Source organism: Theropithecus gelada, chromosome 2, assembly GCF_003255815.1.
Source record: "Theropithecus gelada isolate Dixy chromosome 2, Tgel_1.0, whole genome shotgun sequence".
NCBI lineage: Eukaryota > Metazoa > Chordata > Mammalia > Primates > Cercopithecidae > Theropithecus > Theropithecus gelada.
This window is the reverse complement of record NC_037669.1, coordinates 42,586,266-42,607,964: the sequence shown is the minus strand read 5'-3', so window position 1 is coordinate 42,607,964 and position 21,699 is coordinate 42,586,266. Positions and strand designations below refer to the sequence as shown.

General features: G+C 38.5%; 1 protein-coding gene and 1 non-coding gene across 3 annotated transcripts in view; one reads left to right on the top strand and one right to left on the bottom strand.

The window, feature by feature from the left end:
• The window catches only part of HSPBAP1 (HSPB1 associated protein 1), a 47,901-nt gene extending 26,798 nt beyond the window's left edge, over window positions 1-21,103 (top strand). Inside the window, exons 4-8 of one of the 2 annotated variants that reach the window (XM_025375896.1) lie at window positions 4,303-4,439; window positions 8,213-8,384; window positions 10,979-11,062; window positions 20,241-20,351; window positions 20,480-21,103. In XM_025375896.1, coding sequence (XP_025231681.1) covers window positions 4,303-4,439; window positions 8,213-8,384; window positions 10,979-11,062; window positions 20,241-20,351; window positions 20,480-21,010 — 1,035 coding nt within the window. In that variant the 3' untranslated portion in view covers window positions 21,011-21,103. The remainder of the gene's footprint in view (window positions 1-4,302; window positions 4,440-8,212; window positions 8,385-10,978; window positions 11,063-20,240; window positions 20,352-20,479) is intronic. The other variant, XM_025375897.1, reaches the window with a different exon arrangement.
• On the bottom strand, window positions 13,462-13,565 carry LOC112619967. The gene has a single exon (XR_003118438.1). It is a non-coding gene; the product is annotated as a small nucleolar RNA U13 (small nucleolar RNA).
• Window positions 21,104-21,699: the final 596 nt, after the last annotated feature.

Below are 21,699 nucleotides of genomic sequence, written 5' to 3'. Positions count from 1 at the left end.
CAGAGTGGCCCATAGACCCCTGGGGGTCCCTGACAACCTTTCAGAGGATCTTTGAGATCAAAATTATTTTCATAATACTTCTAAGATGATATTTGCTTATTTCACAGTGTTGACATTTGCACTGATGGTACAAATGCAATGGTGAACAAAACTGCTAGTGTTGAGACAGTGGGATCAAAGTGTACTAATAGCATTGTATTAAAAAAATACACACACAACTTTATTGGGGTATAACTGATATATAATAAACAGCATATATTTAAGGTGAACAGTTTGATTAAGTTTTACATATACATACACCCAAGAAATTATCACCACATTCAAGATGACAAACATTTTGATCATGTCCAAAAGTTTCCCAGTGTCCCTTTATAACCTGTCTCTCCGTACACCCTCATTCTCAGACACCACTGATGTAGTACTTTCTGTCACTGCAGGTTAGTTTGGCAGTTCTAGCATTTTGTAGAAATGGAATCATATAGTAAGCACTCCTTTTTCATGCCAATACTATTCAAAGGAGGAGACAGACATAGTTAACATCAAAACAAGGAAACCCAAGGTAGAGAGGGTCATTTTATCACAATAAAAGGTCAATTCACCAAGCGGACATAATAATCCCAAATGTGTATGAACCCAATAACAGTTTCAAAATACATGAACAAAACTGACGAATCTAAAGTGAGAAAAACACAAATATACAATTATAGCAGGGGGATTTCAATACCTCTGTCTCTATAATGGGTAAAACAAATATACAGAAAATCAGTAAGGACACAGAAGACTTGAACAATCCACTTGATTTCATTGACATTTATAAAACACTCCACCCAACAACAGAAAACACATTATTTCCAAGTGCACATGGAACGTTTATCAAGATTGATTATATTCTGGGCCATAAAACAAGTTTCAATAATTTAAAAGGATTTAAGTCATACAAAGTATGTTCTCTCACCACAACAGAATTAAATTAAAAATTCATGACAAAAAGATAGCTGAAAAATCCCCAAATATTTGAAATTAAACCTTAAACTTCTAAATAATCCATAAGTCAAATAGTAAATCACAAGGAAAATTAGGAAATATTAGGCTAGTCCTTGACTATAAGTCAAGGCTGAAGAGATATGCTAAGCAACAGTCTGCAAGTAAGAGACAGGGAGGCCCAATATTAGCCTTGGTATAATTTAGTTGCTTAAAAAGAAAAGTGCCGTCTGTCAGTGCATTAATGGTATGATGTCCGGGTCATGGAATGTTACAATTCCATGGATACAGGTTCTGTGTAGACTGTGTCTGGGGTTCAGTTTGGGAGCCAGGCTTTAGGCCTGTTGACAAATAAAGGAAATTGAGAGAAGAGCAATTGGAAGGAAAAGTTAATGCTGCTGCATCTAGGTTAAAAAAAATAATAATAAAGGAGAAGCTGGACAGTCTTTCTGATAACTTAAAAATAGCAATTTTTGGCAGGAAATAAACTTGTTCTCTTTAGTTATAGAAAGCAAACCTAGGATCCTCCTCTGTAAGCTACCAGGAAGTAGATACTGATTTTGTAGTAAGTGGTCAACCAGCTAGCTACTTTCCCTCCCAAGCTAGCTACTTTTGCTCTTTTCAGGGATGGTGTAGAATAGAACTTTCTGAGAATAGATGATTTTTAAAGATTTTTCCAACTCTTGAGGTATGTGTGAGTAGACTCCAGGACAGATCACCCTACTGATCACCCTTTTTGGTTTTACAGATGTAGCACCCAAACAGGACCTCCTGTTTCTAGCAAGACTCAAGACAGATTCCTGGGCCCACATTGACTTCAGACATTTGACTACCCATAAGTAGCTAAACTTACTTGGGCAGAGAATCCCAACTCTCAATGCTGTCTATTTTTACACTGACAATTTTGCTTTTTTTTTTTTTTTTTTTGAGACAAGGTCTTGCTCTGTCACTCAGGCACTCAGGCTGGAGTGCTGTGGTGCAAACAGCTCACTGCAGCCTTAACCTCCCAAGCTCAAATGATCCTCCCTCCTCAGCCTCCTGAGTAGCTGGGACCACAGGTGCATGCCACCACGCCCAGCCAATTTGTTAAAAAAAAGTTTTTGTAGAGACAGAGCCTCACCAAACATTGCCCTCGCTGGTCTTGAACTCGTGGACCCAGGCAGTCCTCCCACCTCAGCCTCCCAGATTGCTGGAATTACAGGCATGAGCCACCACACCTGGCTGACAGTTTTGCTTTTCAAGTCATTACTGTTAGACAAGAGGCCAGGGAAGCCTCTCCTCAGTTTCTCATACAGTAACCTCACCCTGTAGAAAAATCTTTCTTCAGTGATTCTTTCCAAAGCAGGGCTCTAGAACAGGGTTTTTCATGTGGGGTTGGTCTGTCACTTCTTTGAAAGTATATATGAAATTTCATGTGTGCTTTTTCTGAGGAGAAGGGGCTTTGGTATTCATTAGATTCCTGCAGGGACGTATCTATAAGATTAAGAATCACATAACCTGTCTCTTCTTAGCTAAGACAAGTCTCTTTTTTCCTTTTTATACTGAATGGCTTTCAGCTACCTTTAGTTAAATTCTTCAGACTGAGGTGTGGTAAATTGTTCAACAAGGACCAGGTTAATTGGAAGCCTCCCCTAAGCTCCCTGCTTGGGTACAGGGCTCTCCTGCTGTGATCTTAAAGCATTTCCTGCATATTTGTGTCAGAGCACTTGTTACATCATGTTGAAAGGCTCTGTTTATAGGATTATCGCCCATTACTAGATTTGAAGGGTTGGCCTGTGTTACATTAATTTTTGTATCCCCAACACCCAGCATCACACCAGGTGTATGCTAAAAAATGTCATTGGCCTGAACTATTTTAACCATCATAAGTCAGTGGATTCTTCTTTCCCTCCCAAGCAGCCAGTGTGTTCCAAGGTCTAACCCTGAGCCTGGTACTAAGTTAGGCATTGAGAAAACAGGGGTAAGCTCCCAGTATGGAGGTTATAGGCTATATGCAGAGAGAACAGGATTTTTACCACCCACTGGAACTGCCACATATGAGCCATATGCATTTACAGTGGTGCTGACCTTGCAAAAATTCCCCCTTCTATGTCAGACATTAGTTATGTGCACGTATTCAACCATTTTCATCACTCAAAACAAAAATGAAAAAAAAGTGCCCTTTCTAGTCTTCCTCAAAACCATCCATTAAATTTCTCTTTAAAATCCTTTCTCTTTGAATACAGCTGTTAATGTTTTCCCTCTAAAAATAGAAAATTTGGACTGCAGTTACTGATAAAAGGAGTGTCAGCATTGAGAATGATGTTCTGCACATAGAAGTGGGTTTTTTTTCTTTGCTTTTGTTTTTTAAAACCAAAAGGAAAATTTCGTGAGTAAAATAAAAATAAGGCAGAACCATCATGCCTGGTTCACTAGTATGTTCTTTTTCTTTTCTAGCTTATAAATCTGTTTAATCACATGGATTTCGGTTTATGTGTGACCCTATTTTTCTGTGCTGCAAATGCACTGTTGGCTTCTAAAAGTATAGGCTTTTCCCAGTAGTTGACTTGGGCAGGATTTGCCCACAGAACCAGGCATATGAAGAGTCTAAGTCCAGAGCACTGTGCTGTCTCTGTTTTAAAGATCATTGCACTTAAGAAGTTCATGACTTTGGGGAGTATATTGAAAGCCATCCATGGATGTATATTTCAAAAGATGTACCTTGACACCCTCACCTGAAGACTGATCTAGTAGGTATGAGCTAAGGCTCCAGCATTGATAGTTTTAAGTAACCCCACAAATGTAGGAGAAGGCTTCTTTTATGTGGTCATTGAAGTACACAAAGTTAGTAAGTTGCATATATACACAAATATATGCACTGCTTAGAGGGAATAAGGATTTCTGACTTCCTCGGTTGCGTCTCAGAGATATTTGAAATAATGACGTTTCCACTGTATTCACTGTTCTAACTGCCCAAAACACGCTTTCCCTAAATATCAGCAGAATCCTGTTTCCAGCTCTAAAATGTAAGCTTCATCTGAGTGGGCATTTTGTCTCTTTTGTTCATTGATTCATTACAAGCTTCCAGAACAGTGCCTGGCATGTTGTAAGTAGTCAGTAAATATTTGTTCAATGATTACTATTAGTGTGGTTATTCAAATATGTTATTGGCTAGAAAGATTTCTTGAACTGCCCTGGAAACCTAACCTCTTCCATCTGTAGCATTTTCCATAACAGAATATTCCAACTGCCAAATAACAGATGTGCAAGTGAAAATGGGCAACATTACCATACAGAGAAGTTGGTTAGTTCTTGATGGATTGCAACTTTATTTCAAAACAGGATGTGAAATGGTCTGACTTCGGGTTTCCTGAAAGAAATGGACAGGAAAGTACATTGTGGATTGGCTCCTTGGGAGCCCACACACCCTGTCATCTGGACTCCTATGGTTGTAACTTGGTATTCCAGGTACAAGGAAGGTAATGTGTGTGTGTATGTGTGTGTGTGTGTGTGCACCTGTGCATGCATGCATCAGGGGTGGCAGAGAGAATAGGGCAGTACCCCAAGGTGTAGTCCCAGCCCCATTCTGTCAGCCTGCCTCATGATTGGGGCAGACCTCTTAACCTCTGGTTTTGGTTTCTCCTCTGTGAAATGAGAACAGTTAAAATGGTGGTTTACAGGTGAGTGCTTTGCCGTGATCAGGATTGTCTTCAGAGAGTTGATTCTAGAATTCTGGGATTCCACTCCCAGGTCAGCTAGACAGCTCTCTGCTTGGTTTTTTTTTTTTTTTTGTAAATTAGAGACATTTGAGACAGAGTCTTGCTCTGTTGCCCAGGCTGGAGTGCAATGCGTGATCCTAACTCCTAGACCTCAAGCCATCCTCCCGCCTCAGCCTCTCAAGTACCTAGGACTACAGGTGTGTGCCACTATGCCCAGCTAATTTTAAAAAAATTTTGTTTAGAGATGGAGTCTTTCTACGTTGCTCAAGCTAGTCTTGAATTCCTGGCCTCAAGCCATCCTCCTGCCTTGGCCTCTCAAAGTCCTGGTGTGAGTCACTATGCCCAGCCTATGCTTAGCTTTTCTTTTTTACATGAGTTTGTAGTTTTCAAACTTTTATTTTAAAATGGGAACACCCTTTCTCCAAATCTAAATAAATAAGAGCAGAGCAGTTTGTTGAAAGGAAGAGGCTCCACTGTTGCCCTCAAGCTCCCCTCCAAGGGATGCCAGCGATCCTGATTTGAAAAATACTGGACCCTTTAAACTCTAAATTTTAGTTTGTGCCTACCTGACACAATACAGTGTATTGTTACCTTAGGTCAGTTTTTGTCTCCATCTATCTGTGGACTCTAGAAGGGATAGGCAGTGCTTCTGGTTTCTGGAGTTCTACGAGAGTCTTAAGTGTTTATGCCACTTGGAGGATGTACTCAGATGTATGTGCAGCCTTATTTTCCCCTAATTAATGATGCCCCAGTCTTTTCTCCTGGTCATGTGGGATATTTACAGGGCAGCACAGAGAGTAAAACAGAAAAGGCCATGTACAAGTTCTCAGACCTATTAGATGTGAAAAGAATTGTGAATAGGTTCAGGAGAAACAGTCAGTATGTCTGTGGATACATTTCACATGTGAAGAACTCTGAAAATTACAGAATGGTAGAAGTTATCCACTCTCTGATGCATTTCATCTTTATTAAAGGGCACAGAATGTGTCAGGTACATAGCTACACGCTGTGGATGCAAGAGTCAATCAAATGAGTGTGGTCTCAACCTTTGTGGAGTTAACAGGCTAAAACCTTAAACTTGGTAAGAGAGATAACATTTTAAGTAGCTGCTGTCCATGTGTTCTGAATGGGGAAACAAGCCAGAGAAATTCAAGTTGGAAAAACATTATCAAAAAATACCTGAATTCTTTCTATGATATAAAGTTAATATCACTTTTTTTTAACTTTGTAATAAGACATTTTCTGGCCTTATATAACTCTGGAATAATAAAATAGCTTTCGTAAATACCCATTGAGTATCCTTCTGTACAGGGACCATGTGTTACAGTAGGTACAGAGGTGAGGGAGTAATACACCATCTCTACCGTGGGAGAGCTCACAACCAGATTGCAGGCAAGCCGACAGACAGCCGTGATACAAGGCAGAATGCCCATGCTCTAGAGGAAGGTTTCACAGAGCTGTAGGACTGAGAAGTAGAAGAGGTCATGTTCCTGTTGGAAAGATCAGGGAAGATTTCACAGAGGAGCTGCCATTTGTGGTGGGCCTTGAAGGATAGATAAGTGCTCGAAAGACCCAGATGGGAAGGGCAGAGGGACCCTGAGAAAGCATGGGGTAGAGAGGACCCCTTAATTTGTCCAGTATATGTTGTGCATTGGAGACAGAGGGAGTAGACCAGAAAGGCAGGTAGGTTGAGTCCCTAGTGTCTTGACTTCCAGGCAAACACTGTTACTCTCTGTTCTTTCAGCATCCAGAAGCATGAGAGGTTTTTAAAGCAGGAGATCGCATGGTGATTGAATACCTTTTCTGATAGAAGGATTCATGCATTTTACATTTTTTAAGCCAAACAAAGCAGATTGGATGGGATGGTTATCATTATGGCTATTCCTTTGGGAAATATTGCTATGGTGCAGGGGAAGGAACTGGGATCTGGAGAAGCCAGGAGATCTGTGACCTCGTTCTGAATCTACCACCACCCCAGTGAGTGACACTGAGCAAGCTCTGAGTCTTTCTGCCACTACTTTGAAAATGAAATTAGACTGATGATCTCTTCAGAGCCCTTCCAACTCTAACATTCGAAGCATATCGATACTGAAAACTGCTTTCAAACTAATACAGTGGAATGGAGCAGCTCTTAAAGCTTAAATTAAATTAAAGCTTTAAGATTGGGCAAACAGCTTTTGAACCTCAATGGTTTTTAAACTGATGACTGTGTAAACTGATAGACTGCCTTATAGCTCCGAAATGATTTTTTTTTTTTTTTTTTAGATACATGGTCTTGCTTTGTCACCCAGGCTGGAGTGCAGTGGCACATCATAGCTCACTGCTTCCTCAAAACTCCTGGGCTCAAACAATCCTCCCACCTCAGCCTCCTGAGTAGCTAGGACTACAGGCACACACCATCACACCTGGCTAATTTTTTCAGAAAAATTTTTATAGGGATGAGGTACTGCTATGTTTCCCAGGCTCCAAGGCTAGTCTCTATCCTGGCCTCAAGCAATCCTTCTGCCTTGGCCTCCCAAAGTGCTGAGGTTACAGGCAGTGAGCCACCACACATGGCCTGAATGTAAATGTTTACTGAAGAGTAAAGCATTTCATTATTTCTATAAAACCTTCAAATTTCTAAAGCAAAATAAGACTTCAGTATATACTACTTAGTTCGAAAACAGCAGCCCCTGTTTCTTGGTTCTGAAAGGACTTGATAGCCCCACTCTAACAACTGCAAGGGGTCACTAGAGGGCTTTGGGCTTCTTCTCTCAGAACTAGGTTTTTCCCTCTTTTCTCTTTGCCTCCCCATCTAAACATCTAGATGTCTAGGTCTCTTTTTTTTTCTCATACTTCCCTTGCTTTTGCCTCAGATGTCTTCCCCCTATTGGCATAAAGCATAGGTGTGTCTAGTGTTTTGTGAGTTAGAATGTATTACCTCCATTTTCAAAACTGTTTTAAGTGAGAAACATTTGACAGTTTTCTTTTTGAAAATTCCCACATTATACTGCTTTATTTATGTGGTGTTATTTGTGCATGTCCACTCCCTAATGGATTAACTTAACAAATGTTTAACTTAAGGAATTTATAACCCAAACAGGGAGAAGTCTGGAAACTATTTGGTGGATGGAACTATGAGTGTTTGCTCTGAATAAGATAAGAATACAGATATTTGAAAGGGTGGGGGTTATTGTGAATAGCTCTAGAGTCAGGGATGAAAACTATGAGAAGGCAGACTTTGATTTGAGATAAGAAAGAATGATCTTACGAACTAGATTCTGTCCCAGCAATGTAAGAGGCTGCCTCACGGTGTCCTGAGACATCCATGAGGCAGCCCCTTAGTTGCTACACAGCCTTCCACCCAGTATCTGCAGAGCGATTCTAGCGCTGAGTCAGAGATGGCCAGGTGACCACTGATGGTGCTTGTATTCCCTTAGGGATCGAATTTAAATGAGTGAAAATGAACACTTAGCTTTTGCCTTCTTACATGTTTTGTCTTAAGATCAGAGTACTAACTTGTATCTTTTTTCTTTTTTTTTTTTTTTAATTAGGAAACGATGGCATCTCTTTCCTCCTGAAGATACTCCTTTCCTTTATCCAACTAGAATCCCTTATGAAGAATCTAGTGTGTTCAGTAAAATCAATGTTGTCAATCCTGATTTAAAGCGTTTTCCTCAGTTCCAGAAAGCTCAAAGACATATGGTTACACTGAGCCCAGGACAGGTAATAAGGCTTTAAAACTTTAATGACCTGCCAGGGGACACCACAGCTGTAACTCTCTCAAGTCCTTATGCTGTGTGCTTCCCCTCCCTGCGCAGTACAAATGAGAATGGCTTCCTTCCCTCTGCTCTGCTGTTGGAAGATAGCTGCCCCAGCTGTAGGCTTCAGACAGGTACACCTCTGCTTCACAGGTCCTGGAAAGGAAATGGCAAGAGGAAACACAGCTCCTCCTATTGGTAAAGAGGAGAATGGACTTTGGAGGAAGACAGTCTACAGAGTCATTTTCATTTAGGTCAGGAGAAAATGTTCAAGGCATGGGTACTTGAGCATCTCTGGAACATTTAATCACAGTTAATATCTGTTCAATTATGATAGAACTGAACCCAGACACATAAACACAGGTCAGAATGCATCCAGGTGTGAGCCAACAGGGGCAGAAGGAACTGAGAATGTTTGCTTTTAAGCAAGAATGGATGTTGTTTTCATAAATTACTAACTCTGAAACATTTCCAAAGGTATTGTACATAGTGCTGCTTCCCAGTGAGGAAAATTTCCTTTTCAACATTGGCGCTTGCTGTCTGATATTTCATTAATAATTTGAAAGGTTTTCTTAGTCACTTAAAGAGACTTTATTCTCTTGATTATCCCTCTCCCTTCCATTGTACCTGTCTCACTCACTCTTTTCCTGCTTCCTTCACTCAAGCATTATCAACTCAAACAATTTCACTTCACTGAGTTGCCTCAACCTGTTAGTCACTCTGCATTCACCTCTCCCCACAGCCCCTGACAGCAACTAATCTTTTTCTATCTCTGTAGATTTGCCCATTGTGGACATTTCACATGGTGCAATATTATGATACAGGGCCTTCTGTGTCTGACTTCTTTCACACAGCATAATGTATTTAAGGGTCATCCACATTGTAGAATGTTACTAGCACTTCATTTCTTTTTTATGGCTTAATAATATTCCATTGTGTGGCCATATAACATTTTGTTTATCCATTCATCAGTTGATGGACATTTGGGTTGTTTCTGCTTTGTTGGCTATTATAAGTAATGCTGCTTTGAACATTCATGTACAAGTTTTGTGTGTACATATGTCTTCATATGTACACATATGTTTTCAATACTCTTGGGTATACCTAGGAGTAGAATTGCTGGGTTACATGGTAACCCTCTGTTTAACTTTTTGAGGAGTTGTCAAACTGTTTTCCATAGCAACTGTACTATTTTACATTCCCACCAGCGTTGTATGAGGGTTCCAGTTTCTTCACATCTTTCCCAACACTTGTTTTTCTTTTTTATCATTATTTCTACAGCCATTCCAGAGAGAGTGAAGTGGTTGCCAATCATTTTCTCTTCTGTCTTTAATAGCCAAATTTGAATGACTGGTTTTGTTCATTGTATCAGTTTTCCTTACCTCCTGTCCGTTCTTTAATCCACTCAAACCCAGCTCTTTCTCTCACCACTTTACTGAAACTTTACTCTGATAGGACATGCATAACCTACTTATGACTGTCAAGTGGACTTTCATAGTTTCCAGTTTTCCTGAAAGGATCTTTCTATTTCCCAGTCCTGCCTTGTTCATAGCAAATACCAGTAGTTTCCTAAATCTGAAGCCCAAAAGCTTCATATCATCTCCATCTGCTCTGCTCTCAATAGGAAATCTCATACTGAGTCTGGATAGATGCCATCCTTCTTGACTCTGCCCATTGCTTTTGTTTATTATACCTTCCTATTTATATTTTAACATTTAATAAGTGGGCCTATGCAAATATCTGCTGTCCTTCTCAGACTCTCTCGATACCACTATTTTAACCATCCCCCTACTTAGAATTTCTCAGTGACTCCTAATGCCTACCAGATAAAATCTAAATTCTTATTTTGAAGTCCACTGTCCCTAAACTAATTCCCCTACCTTATCTCCCATTATTCCCTCTGTGATAGTAAGACTGACCTACTTGCTATCCTCTATAGTCCTACCTCCCTCTCCTGTACCTCTTATCCTTCCTGGCATGTCTTCATTCTTTTCTCAGTCTGAATTCTCTCCTAGCCCGGGTTCAAATCACACTTCCTCCATCCATGTTGCCCCTGACCTCCCTAGTTCATGCCTGTTTCACCTACCTCTGAAATTCTCAAACATCATTTTCTTCTAATTTACCACTTCTATAATGCCACCTTTCTTTACTTTATCTTCTCATTGGCTAGATTTCGAACTGTGAGAATACAGAAGCCATGTCCTATGTGTTTTACCTATGCCCTTTCTCAGAATGCATGCAACTATTTTGTGATGGAAAGGAGGAAAAATTAGAATCTCAGAATCATGTCCTAAGATTTAGGCGCAGACAAAGAAGGCCCAGGATTAAAGAGAATAGAGATGCTGGCAGTATCCTTTGTAGAACATGTGAACTTGTCAATAAAAAAGGAGTAAAAGGAAAAAAGGATTGCGGGGTTTTTTTCCTTCGCTTTTCTCCAGCAATATTATTGTGAATTCATTTGTGTTCCTTTTTTTCCTAGCAGCCTCAATTAGGGTCTGAGTCTGACATAAAAATGAAATGTCCTGTTCTTGTGCTAACCATTCTTTGTTTGGTTTTCAGGTTCTGTTTGTTCCCAGACACTGGTGGCATTATGTAGAATCCATTGATCCTGTCACTGTCAGTATAAACTCATGGATTGAACTGGTACTTTTTCATTTCGTTTCGTTTTTTTAAGTAAGTGCAGATAATGCTTTTAAAAGATGTATAAGGTCTGGCTGTACAACTTGGTAATTAATTTTTTTAACCAATGCTTCAGTATTTTTTTGTTGCAGTGCACTATAACTTATGCATTCTGTCCTCTGTTAATGGATGTTTAGGTTGGAAATTGGAATTTTAGTGGTGTGCCACTCTCTTTAAGTACACAGAATGGGCCTGATGCTGGCAGGCAGGGTCCTTTCCCTTGACCAGTGTTGTTAGGAAAATTGTGTTGGGTCTGGCCAGATTTGCCGATACGTGTCCCTTGTTGCCACTCCTCTTCCATACTGTCTGGGCTGGAAATACCTGCTTCTTTTTTTTTTTTTTTTTTTTTTTTGAGACGGAGTCTCACTCTGTCACCCAGGCTGGAGTGCGGTGGCTGGATCTCAGCTCACTGCAAGCTCCACCTCCCGGGTTCACGCCATTCTCCTGCCTCAGCCTCCCGAGCAGCTGGAACTACAGGTGCCTGCCACCTCGCCTGGCTAGTTTTTTGTATTTTTTAGTAGAGACGGGGTTTCACCGTGTTAGCCAGGATGGTCTCAATCTCCTGACCTCGTGATCCGCCCGTCTTGGCCTCCCAAAGTGCTGGGATTACAGGCTTGAGCCACCGCGCCCGGCCAATACCTGCTTCTTGGTTCAAGGTCATTACTAATTGCAGAATTCTGTCTTGGCTTCTATGTATTCTCAAAGCGGAATCTTTCTTTCAGTGCTAGATTTTTATCATTTCATTTCTGCCAGAGGCCTTTCCTTGCTATGTGTTATGCTTAATCCTGGTTGCCTGCTCTGTTTGACAATTAGAATAGCTGCTTGTTATGCTCAAGTCTGTTTCTTCAACTGGGGCCGTAATTGCAGCTGGCTCTTTTTAACCAGAGGCCCTGACTGCATCTCTGCTCTCCTTGACCTGAAGCCTGGATTGCATCTCTCTGCTCTGTTTGACAGCCGCATCCTCTCCCTAGTCTAGTTTTTTCTATCCTTTGGTAATAGGAATGGCTTTGGAATCAGTGGAACAGAAGGAATATTGTAACAAAGCTATATTGTGTGGGCTTAGACAAGAGTTGTAGCCCTTGAGGCTTAGGTGAGAGGTATGGCAGGAGATCAGTAACATAACAGAAATTTTGCCTATAGCATGCTGAACTGGAGTTGCAGCAGACGTTAAGGTAGAATCCATGGGGAACTTCCACTCCCCAATGCCAAAGTCCTATCTACAATAGCCCTGACAGGTGCTTCACCTCCCAAGGAAGTTCACTTGTTAAAGAATAGAGCTGTCATCTTTTTAAAATATTTGAAAATACCTCCAAGTGTTTCCATAATCTTTTCTTCTTCCATGCTCAAAAACTCTTACTGTCTTTAATGGGGTGTTTTTATGTGACTTTTTCCTTTTTCCAGACTTTTTACCATTCTGGCCACAGGCTTTGGAATCAGGCAACTTTAAGATACAAGTTACCTTTGTTAGCTATCTAACATAGATAGTTACTTAATCTCTTCAAGCCTCCATTTTCTTGTAAAATGAGGATTATAATTGAACCCACCTCAGTAGAGTGGTTGTGAGGTTAAATTGGAGAACACATTGTAAAAACATCTAATATAGTGCATGGCATATGGGAGGTGTTTAAAAAGTAGAAATTGCTATGAGGAGGAGGGAGAGTTATTATGTCTAGAATAGTTCTCTTCATATATAGTGCCTAAAACTGAATATCAGTGGGCCTTATTTGGTAGAGTATAAGATTTCTACCCCACATGATCTCCATCCTAAATATTTCCAGTGCTGCTGGTAATATTGGGTTAGTTTTTTTAGTAATCTCATTTCACTTTAGTTTCATATTCAACTCTAAAATGTTGGTGCATTTTTTCAGATGATCTGCTGTCAGGCAGGTTGAATCCTATCCTGTACCTATGAAGCTGATTTTAATTCTAAATCCAGTATTTCACAGTCATCCCTGTTAATTTTCATCATGTTGGTTTGGTTGAGCATTCTAGCTTGACAAGATAATTTTAAATTTGGGTCTTATCTGTCCTTTTAGTGAAACTTCAAGCTGGCCTGTGCCCTTTTGATGTGTCCCCATTAATTAGATTTTGAGTGTATCCTGGCTTTCTGGCACAGGAAGATATCCCAGGATACCCTTTTTTCTTTAGTGCCCCAAACTTGGAAGTCTATAATTTCTCCAGGTAGCCACAGTTCTTTTTGTAGGGAATGGCCTTTAGAAACTGAGATCTCAGCTCTAAAGCTGTTCATTGCTCCTGGGTGTCACTGTTTCTAGGCTCTTTCAGTGATGTAGCTAGAATGTGAGATAGATAGATGATTGATTGATAGATATTGATATATTTCTAATTCACGTGTTTAAAAAATATATCTAGACAGGTAATGTGCTGACATCATAACAAGGCTTAAGGGAGGCATGTCTCACACATGAGCATGACACCCAATCATCAGACTTTTGAACTATAGAAGTAATTCAAGTTTAACATGATAGAATTTTTTCTTATTTGTTTCTGTATTTTTATCTCTTCTCTTACACTGAAAATCTGGGTCCTTAAAAACAGTAACATAAAGCCGGGCATGGTGGCTCACGCCTGTAATCTCAGGACTTTGGGAGCCGAGGTGGGCGGATCATGAGGTCAAAAGATCAAGACCATCCTGGCCAACATGGTGAAACCCCATCTCTACTAAAAATACAAAAATTAACTGGGCATGGTGGCGCACCTGTAATCCCAGCTATTCAGGAGGTTGAGGCAGGAGAATCGCTTGAACCCAGGAGATGGAGGTTGCAGTGAGCCGAGATCAAGTCACTGCACTCTGGCCTGGCAACAGAGCGAGTCTCCGTCTCAAAAAAAACAAAAAAAAAACAAAAAAAAAACCCAGCAATATACTTATTTGTTTGCTGTATCCAGCAATATATTTTTTAAGATGTCAAATTAGGCTGGGCGTGGTGGCTCACACCTGTAATCTCTGCACTTTGGGAGGCTGAGGCGGGCATATCACAAGGTGAGGAGATGGAGACCATCCTGGACAACATGGTGAAACCCCATCTATACTAAAAAAAACTACAAAAAATTAGCCAGGCATGGTGGCACGTGCCTGTAGTCCCAGCTAGTCAGGAGGCTGAGGCAGGGGAATCACTTGAACCCAGGAGGCGGAGGTTGCAGTGAGCCGAGATCGCGCCATTGCACTCCAGCCCGGTGACAGAGCAACACTCCATCTCAAAAAAAAAAAAAAAAAGATGTCAAATTTATATTTCCAAAACTCAAATAGAAATATTACTACTAACCATAAAACTTGCCAGTAAAAATTAAAATTTATTTACAATTCTTTTTATTATTAGACTGTATCTATTACTAAGAGGGATAGATACAAAGTCCTTTATTCAGGAGTCATTGTGAAGGACTTCTTTTCATTTATGGTTATTTTACTAATTGGATATTTAGTTAAGTTCATTTGTTTCCGTTTTCAATTTTAGGATTTACTTTTTTAAAATTTTGATCTAATTTAATATTTTGAATATGTAGAACATTTAACTTGTCAAAACTATATTAAAAGTTATACTCAGGGAAGTCTGCCTTTCATCCCTGTTCCATCCACTCCATTTTTCCCAACCTTGATAGCGATCCATTTTTATTCATTTCTGGTTTATCATTTTCAGTGTTTCTTGTAAACATATATCTATATATAAAATTAAGTAAATGAATACGTATATTTATATATGTAAATAAGTATGTAAACAGTCTTATATGTACAAAGTGCATAAGCATATAAATACATCTTTGTATACTTACTTATTTATATACTTATTCAAATATATTTTTTATTTTCTATCCTTTATTCCACAGAAAGTAATAAACCATAGTGTTCCACACCTTGCTTTTTTCAACAATAATATCCTGAATTTCACTACATAATAGTAAAGAGAAACATTCATATTTTTCTTCAACCACTGTCTAGTACTTCATTATATGAGTGCTCTACTGTTAATTAGTTCCTTTAAGGATAGATGTTTGCATTGTTTCCAGTCTTTTGTAATTACAAATAATGCTACTGAATAACCTTGTGCATATGTTGTTTTATATTTGTTGAAGTGTGTCTTTGGGGAAGATCTTAACACTGGATTTGCCATGTCATAGGGTAAATGTATCTTTAATTTTGTTAGGTTTTGCCAAATTCAGCTTCATTGTGATTGTGCCATTTTCCATTTCCATTAGTAGTAAATGAAAGTGCTTGTTTCCTCCACAGCCTCACCAACAAAATCTGTTGTTGAACTTTATTGTTTTTGAGTCATAATTAGAAACCAAGGTCATATGACCTTTTCCAGGTCATAAAGGAATTCACCAATGTTTTATGTTAGAATTTAGATTGTTTCATGTTTTTTGCATTTAGATCTCTTATCCATTTGGAAGTTTTTCACTAGGATATAGTATAAGGTTGAGATCTAATTTTATCTTTTCCAAAATGATAATAGGATTGTCAGGACCATCATTTATTTTAGTCTGTTTTCCCTTATGATTTGAAATGTCTGTTTCATCATATACTAGATATCTGAACGTATGTGGGTCTATTTTGTCCACTGGTCTTTCTTCCTATTTATTTAGTGAGGTCTTACGTTTTAAAATCAGTAGGACTAACCATTGCTTTTCTTTGCAGGGTTTTCCTGGCTATTCTTGCCTCTGTTTTTTTATGTGTTCTTTAAAATCAGCTTGTCTAGCATCAGAAAAAAAAAAACCAAAACCTATTGATTTTTTAATCCATATTAAATTTTATCTGAGCCTTATGATTTTGAATTGTCCTGTCCACAAATTAGGTACCTTTCCACGTATCCAAGTCCAGGTTTTTTTGTTTGTTTTTGTTTTTACAGCTGTGTTTTAAAGTTTTCCTCACATAAGCTTTGCACATTTCTTTTAAATGTTTATTCCTAAACACGGTAGTATCTCCTTATCCTTGAGGGATATATTCCAAGAACCCCAGTGGATTACTGAAACTCCGAATATTACCAAACCCGATTGTGATCAGTCAACACTTTTCTGTTCATGCCTTCCACCTACAAATGTAATGTCTTAACTAAGATGCAAACTTAATCCATTTTAACTAAGCACTTATGCACTGTGGCTGCAGCTTTTGCAGTCTGAGGTGTGATAGCAAAGCTACCATAATTTTTTCTCTTCGCAGTTTTGTAGATAGAAGATTTGTTACCATAGACCTTAGTAACCTCAGCATGCTGGTTTTTTCTCTCCTTAAGTCGAGAACTTTCACCTTTTCACTTAAAGGAAGCACTTTACGCCTTGTCTTTGGCATATCCAAATTGCCAGCATCACACCTCTTGTACTGTGGGGCCATTATCAAGTAAAATAAGGGTTCCTTGAATATAGGCCCTGCAAATACCACGACAGTGATCTGATCACTGAGCTAACTACTGAGTGACTCAGAGGCAGGTAATGTGTACTGTGTGGAGTGGAATGGTGGGAGATTTCATCATACTACTCAGAATTGCATGAAATTTAAAGCTTATAAATTGTTTATTTCTGGATTTTTTCATTTAATATTTTCTGACTGAGATTACCCATGGGTAACTGAAACCGTAGAAAGCAAAACTGCAGGTAAGGAAGGACTGCCATATTTCATCTTTTTTTGCTGCTAGGGTAAGGTCTTCTCTTCCATTCTGTCTTGTAAGTGGATATTATTAGTGTATATGATAGCTATTGATTTTTGTGTTAATTTGAATTATTTTATTTTGTGGTAGTTTTATACTGACTTTCTGGGATTTTCAGGTATCTCTCAGATTACCTGAAAATTAAGATAGTTTTTCTTCTTCCTTTCTAATTTGTTTGCCTATAATTGTGGGGTGGGGGTGGAGATTTGGTCTGATTACATTGGCTAATCCATCCAGTTCGTTAATAATAGTGGAGATAGTGGGCATCCTTGCCTTGTTCCTGACTATGAAATGCTAGATTTGGGGCTGAGTTGTATGTGTTTTATCATATTAAGTATCCATCAATTTCTATTTCATTACTTTTTGTTTTTTAAAATCAGGAAAAGGTATTGAATGTTGTTGAATTGATAAAGAAGATTACATAATATTCTTCTTTAGTAAACATTTGGTAGTGCAATAAATTATATCAATTGGTTGCCTAATATTGATTCATCCTTAATTTCTGGAGCAAATACCACTTGGTTGTGATATACTGTTTTTTAATTTACCATAGGATAGTGTTTGTTCATATTTTATTTAGATTTGAATTTACGTGGCTTCAGTAACATGAATGACTTCACCACAGTGTTTTTAAAAGGCTCATTATACACTATTTAGTAATCTTTTCAGTAATTTTCCAAAGGATTAGTATCATTGAGTATAAACAGACTCCATACTTAGAAGTGTGGTAGCTAAGAACTTCATGCTGATTTCGAGTGGATGATTTCTGTCCTTCACCAAACCAGACCTCCAGTTCCTTCTTCAACATCTTTCTGTATAATTCTGTTTGAAGGCCACTCATTCTTTATTGAAAAACTGGAATGCACAATTGGAGTTACATAATCCTATCTTTCTCTGTCATATGTTGCTTTTTTCATTGTCTCTTCAACATTGGACAATAATTCCTTCTTTTTGCCAAATTTAGCTCCAAAAAGCTCTTAGGTTTTAGAGCCTACCATACTTATATAACTCAAGTTAACTCCAGGTTCTGATATTGCTTTCATGAATAACATATTTGGAAAAGAGTAGAGATTTTAGCTCTGTTCGAGTGGTGCTGTGTTCTTCCCAATCCCTTCCTTATGTATTCCGTTCACTCTTCTCATTCTCTTGTTTAAACAAAAAAGTTTTGTCACATTATCTGTCCATCTATCCATCTGTCTTATCTCTGTACACATATGCACACATATATATTTTTTTCTATTGGTTCTCTTTCTTTGGAGAACCTTGACTGATACACCATGTGACCCAGCAATTCCATTCCTAGGTGTATACCCAAGAAAAATGAAAATGTAGGTCCACACAAAAACTTCTACACGAATGTTCACAGTAGTAGTATTCATAATAGCCCAAAGTGACACAACTCAAATATCAATCATCTGATAAGTGGATAAAATGTGGTATATGTGTACAATGGAATATTTTTCAAATATCACAAGGAGTGAAATACTGATGCATGCTATAGCATGGCTACATCTTACGGTATATAATGAATCTAATGTTTTATGTTATATCTATATCTGGTTATCTGGCTACATCTTCTGTTGGTTGTGTTTTTCTGAGGAACTCTGATATACCATATGATCCAGCAATTCCATTCCTATGAGTATATATGTAGATAGATATCTTTACATGATATCTACATGTCCGTAAATGTAGATGTCTATATAATACATAGAAATGTCTGTACTTATATAGAGAACAAGAGATTGAGATTTACTTTAAGGAATGGGCTTACTTGATTGTGGGGGCTGGCATGTCTGAAATTTGTAGGGCAGGCTGGCAGGCTGGAAACTCACATAGGACTTCTATTACAGTGTTGAGGCAGAATTTTTTTCTCTAAGACATCTCAGTTTTTGCTCTTAAGGACTTCAACTAATTGGATGAGGACCACGCACATTATTGAGTGTAATCTCCTTTACATAAAGTCAGTTGATTGTAAATGCTAGTAATATCTTCAAGATATCTTCACAGCAACATCCAGATTATTGTTTGACCAAACAACTGAGCACTATAGTCTAGCCAACTTGACTCAAAATTAATCATTACATATGGTAACTCTGTGTTTAACCTTTTGAGGAAATCCCAGGTTTCTGAAGCACCATTTTACATTCCCACCAGCAATGTATGAAGATTCTGATTTCTCTGCATCCTCACCAACACCTGTTAATATCTGTCTTTTTTTTTATTAGTGCTGTCCTAGTGTGAAGTGGTATCTCATCATGGAGATTTGCCTTTTTAAGTTCAATATTGTATTTCTAAGATTCATTTGTGCTGTCACATGTAAGCTGTTCATTCATTTTCACTGTGATATAATACTGTGTTAAGATACTCCATAATTTATTCATTATTAATATTCATGCTGCTATTTCAATTACTATTCATATATTAATATATGTATATATATCAATAATTCATAATAATTTATACATTATTCATTGTTCTATTGATGGATGATTTGGTGTTCAATTTTTTGCTTCTGTGAACAGAATATTCTTATACATGTTTCCTGGCACACATGTGCAAGAGTTTCTCTAGACTGTGCATAAATCTCGGAGTGGTATTGCTGGTCCGTAGGGTATACAATACTCAAGTTTACGAGATAATGCCACCCATGTTTTCCAAATGTCTCTATCAATTTGCTTTCCCATTAGTGTATAAGACTTTTGTCTCTCAATGTCCCACGTGGAACCATCAGGCCCCTTTTTGCCAATTTCATGGGTTTCTCAATTTGCACTTCCCTGGAGGCTAAACATATCTTCATATGTTTATTAGTCACCTGATTGCTCCTTTTAAAAGTGCTGGTCATTGTGTCTTTTGCCCATTTTAAAAAATTTGCTCATTTCTCTTATTGGTATGTGTAGATTCTTTATTCTACACATTAATATTTTATCAGTTATATATGTTACAGGCATCTAGTTTGTTTTTTTTCTTTGTGGTGATTTTTGGTAAACAGAAGTTGTTGATTTTAATGCAGTTCCTCATTAATGCTATACCTTATGCTTACTCTGTCTTAAGAAAGCCATGTTTAGATGGATAGCCATCTCATTCTTGTAGCCAAGCATGTTTATTGTAATTTTTCTTCCATCTCTGAAATAATTTGCTTGTCAGACTCTATAGGGATTATTCCTCTGTATGTGGTACTTTAAAAAAAACTTTAAACATGTCAAATAATGGAAAAGATTGGAGAAAATATCATAAGGTGATTGATACTTAAGGCCGTGTCTTATAGATAGAATACATACTTAAATTTGGTGAAATATTCTGCAACTCTTCTAGATGGCAGGTGATAGTAAATACACAAAAATTGTGGTTCTACCAATAGCATATTCATTCCTTCTATAACAAAACTTGTATTAATGAGAGAACAGAAGATGAAATTAAAAGAGACTTTATTCTCTCTTAAAAAGCCATGAGACTTAACAAAAGTTAAAAGTGTGTTTTTTTAAATTCAGGAAGAGGATCACCTGGCCCGGGTAGAAGAGGCAATCACTCGTATGCTTGTGTGTGCCCTGAAAACTGCAGAGAATCCACAAAATACCAGAGCCTGGTTAAACCCCACTGAGGTAGGCGGCTTCTGGTCTTCATCATGGCAGTTAAGTTTCCTGTGGTAAAGCAGCCCTGACTAGGACTTTTGTTTTCCAATGTAACTAAATGTATGTAACCATTTTAAAGGGTTTTTCTTTTTCCTTAGGTTGAGGAAACGTCCCATGCAGTGAACTGTTGCTACTTAAATGCAGCTGTTTCTGCATTTTTTGATCGTTGCAGAACATCTAAGGTAGTAGAAATCCAAGCACCGAGAACAGATGGAGAGCGCATGAAAAAGGAAGAATTAAATGTGTACAGCCACATGGAGGTGGGCCAAACAGGTAGCCAGAACTTGACCACAGGAACAGGCAAACCGGAGGCAGCAAGTCCCTTTGGCCCTGATCTGGTACCTGTGGCACAGAGGTCCGAAGAACCACCTTCAGAAAGAGGAGGCATATTTGGAAGTGATGGGAAAGACTTTGTTGACAAGGATGGAGAACACTTTGGAAAACTGCATTGTGCCAAGAGACAACAAATAATGAACAGTGAAAAGGCAATTAAGGAACAGATTGCCTCAAATGCTACTACGGCTCCTTCTCAAACATTCATTTCTACGGACGACTTGCTGGACTGCTTGGTGAATCCACAAGTAACCAGGATAGTGGCACAACTTTTGATACAAGGAAGAAGTTTATGATTCTAGTGGAAGATGACTTTTAAAATAATATTTTTTAAATATGTATTTTTAAGTAGTGTGACTGTAAAATAAAGATGAACCAGCAAAAGGTCAGTTTGCACGTTTGTAAATGTATTCGTCCTTATCGAATTACATTTCAGTCTGTTGCCACCTTCTTTTTTTTTTTTTTTTTTATTTAAGTTCTAGGGTACATGTGCACAATCTGTTGCCACCTTCTTTCATGCATATTCCTCTTTGGCCAAACTGGCTGCTCTTTGTTTGTAAGCTTTTGTTCCTCCCTCATCCCATACTTTCAGCTTGTCTCAAATGTAAGTCCCAAGTATTTCCAGCAGGAAGTAATGTCTTCCTCAGCCTCAACCAGGGACCAGCCTGCTGCTTACTTTTGCAAATAAAGTTTTACTAGAACACAGCCATGCAATTCATTTACATATTGTCTACGATGTCTTCAGGATTACGACGGCGGTGTTGAGTAGTGACAGAGAGTGTGTGGCCCAGAAAAAATATTCACTATCTGTTCCTTTACCGAAAAGCTTTGTCAGCCTCTGGTCTAATGGATCCACTGGGTCTGGAATCTAGCCTTGCTCTGAGGTGATCTCACTTGTAACAGCTGCAGAATTCTCACTGGATAACCCCTGTCATTCAGAGCAGGATACCAATCAGGAGAAAAGTAGTTGTGGGTTCAGTATGAG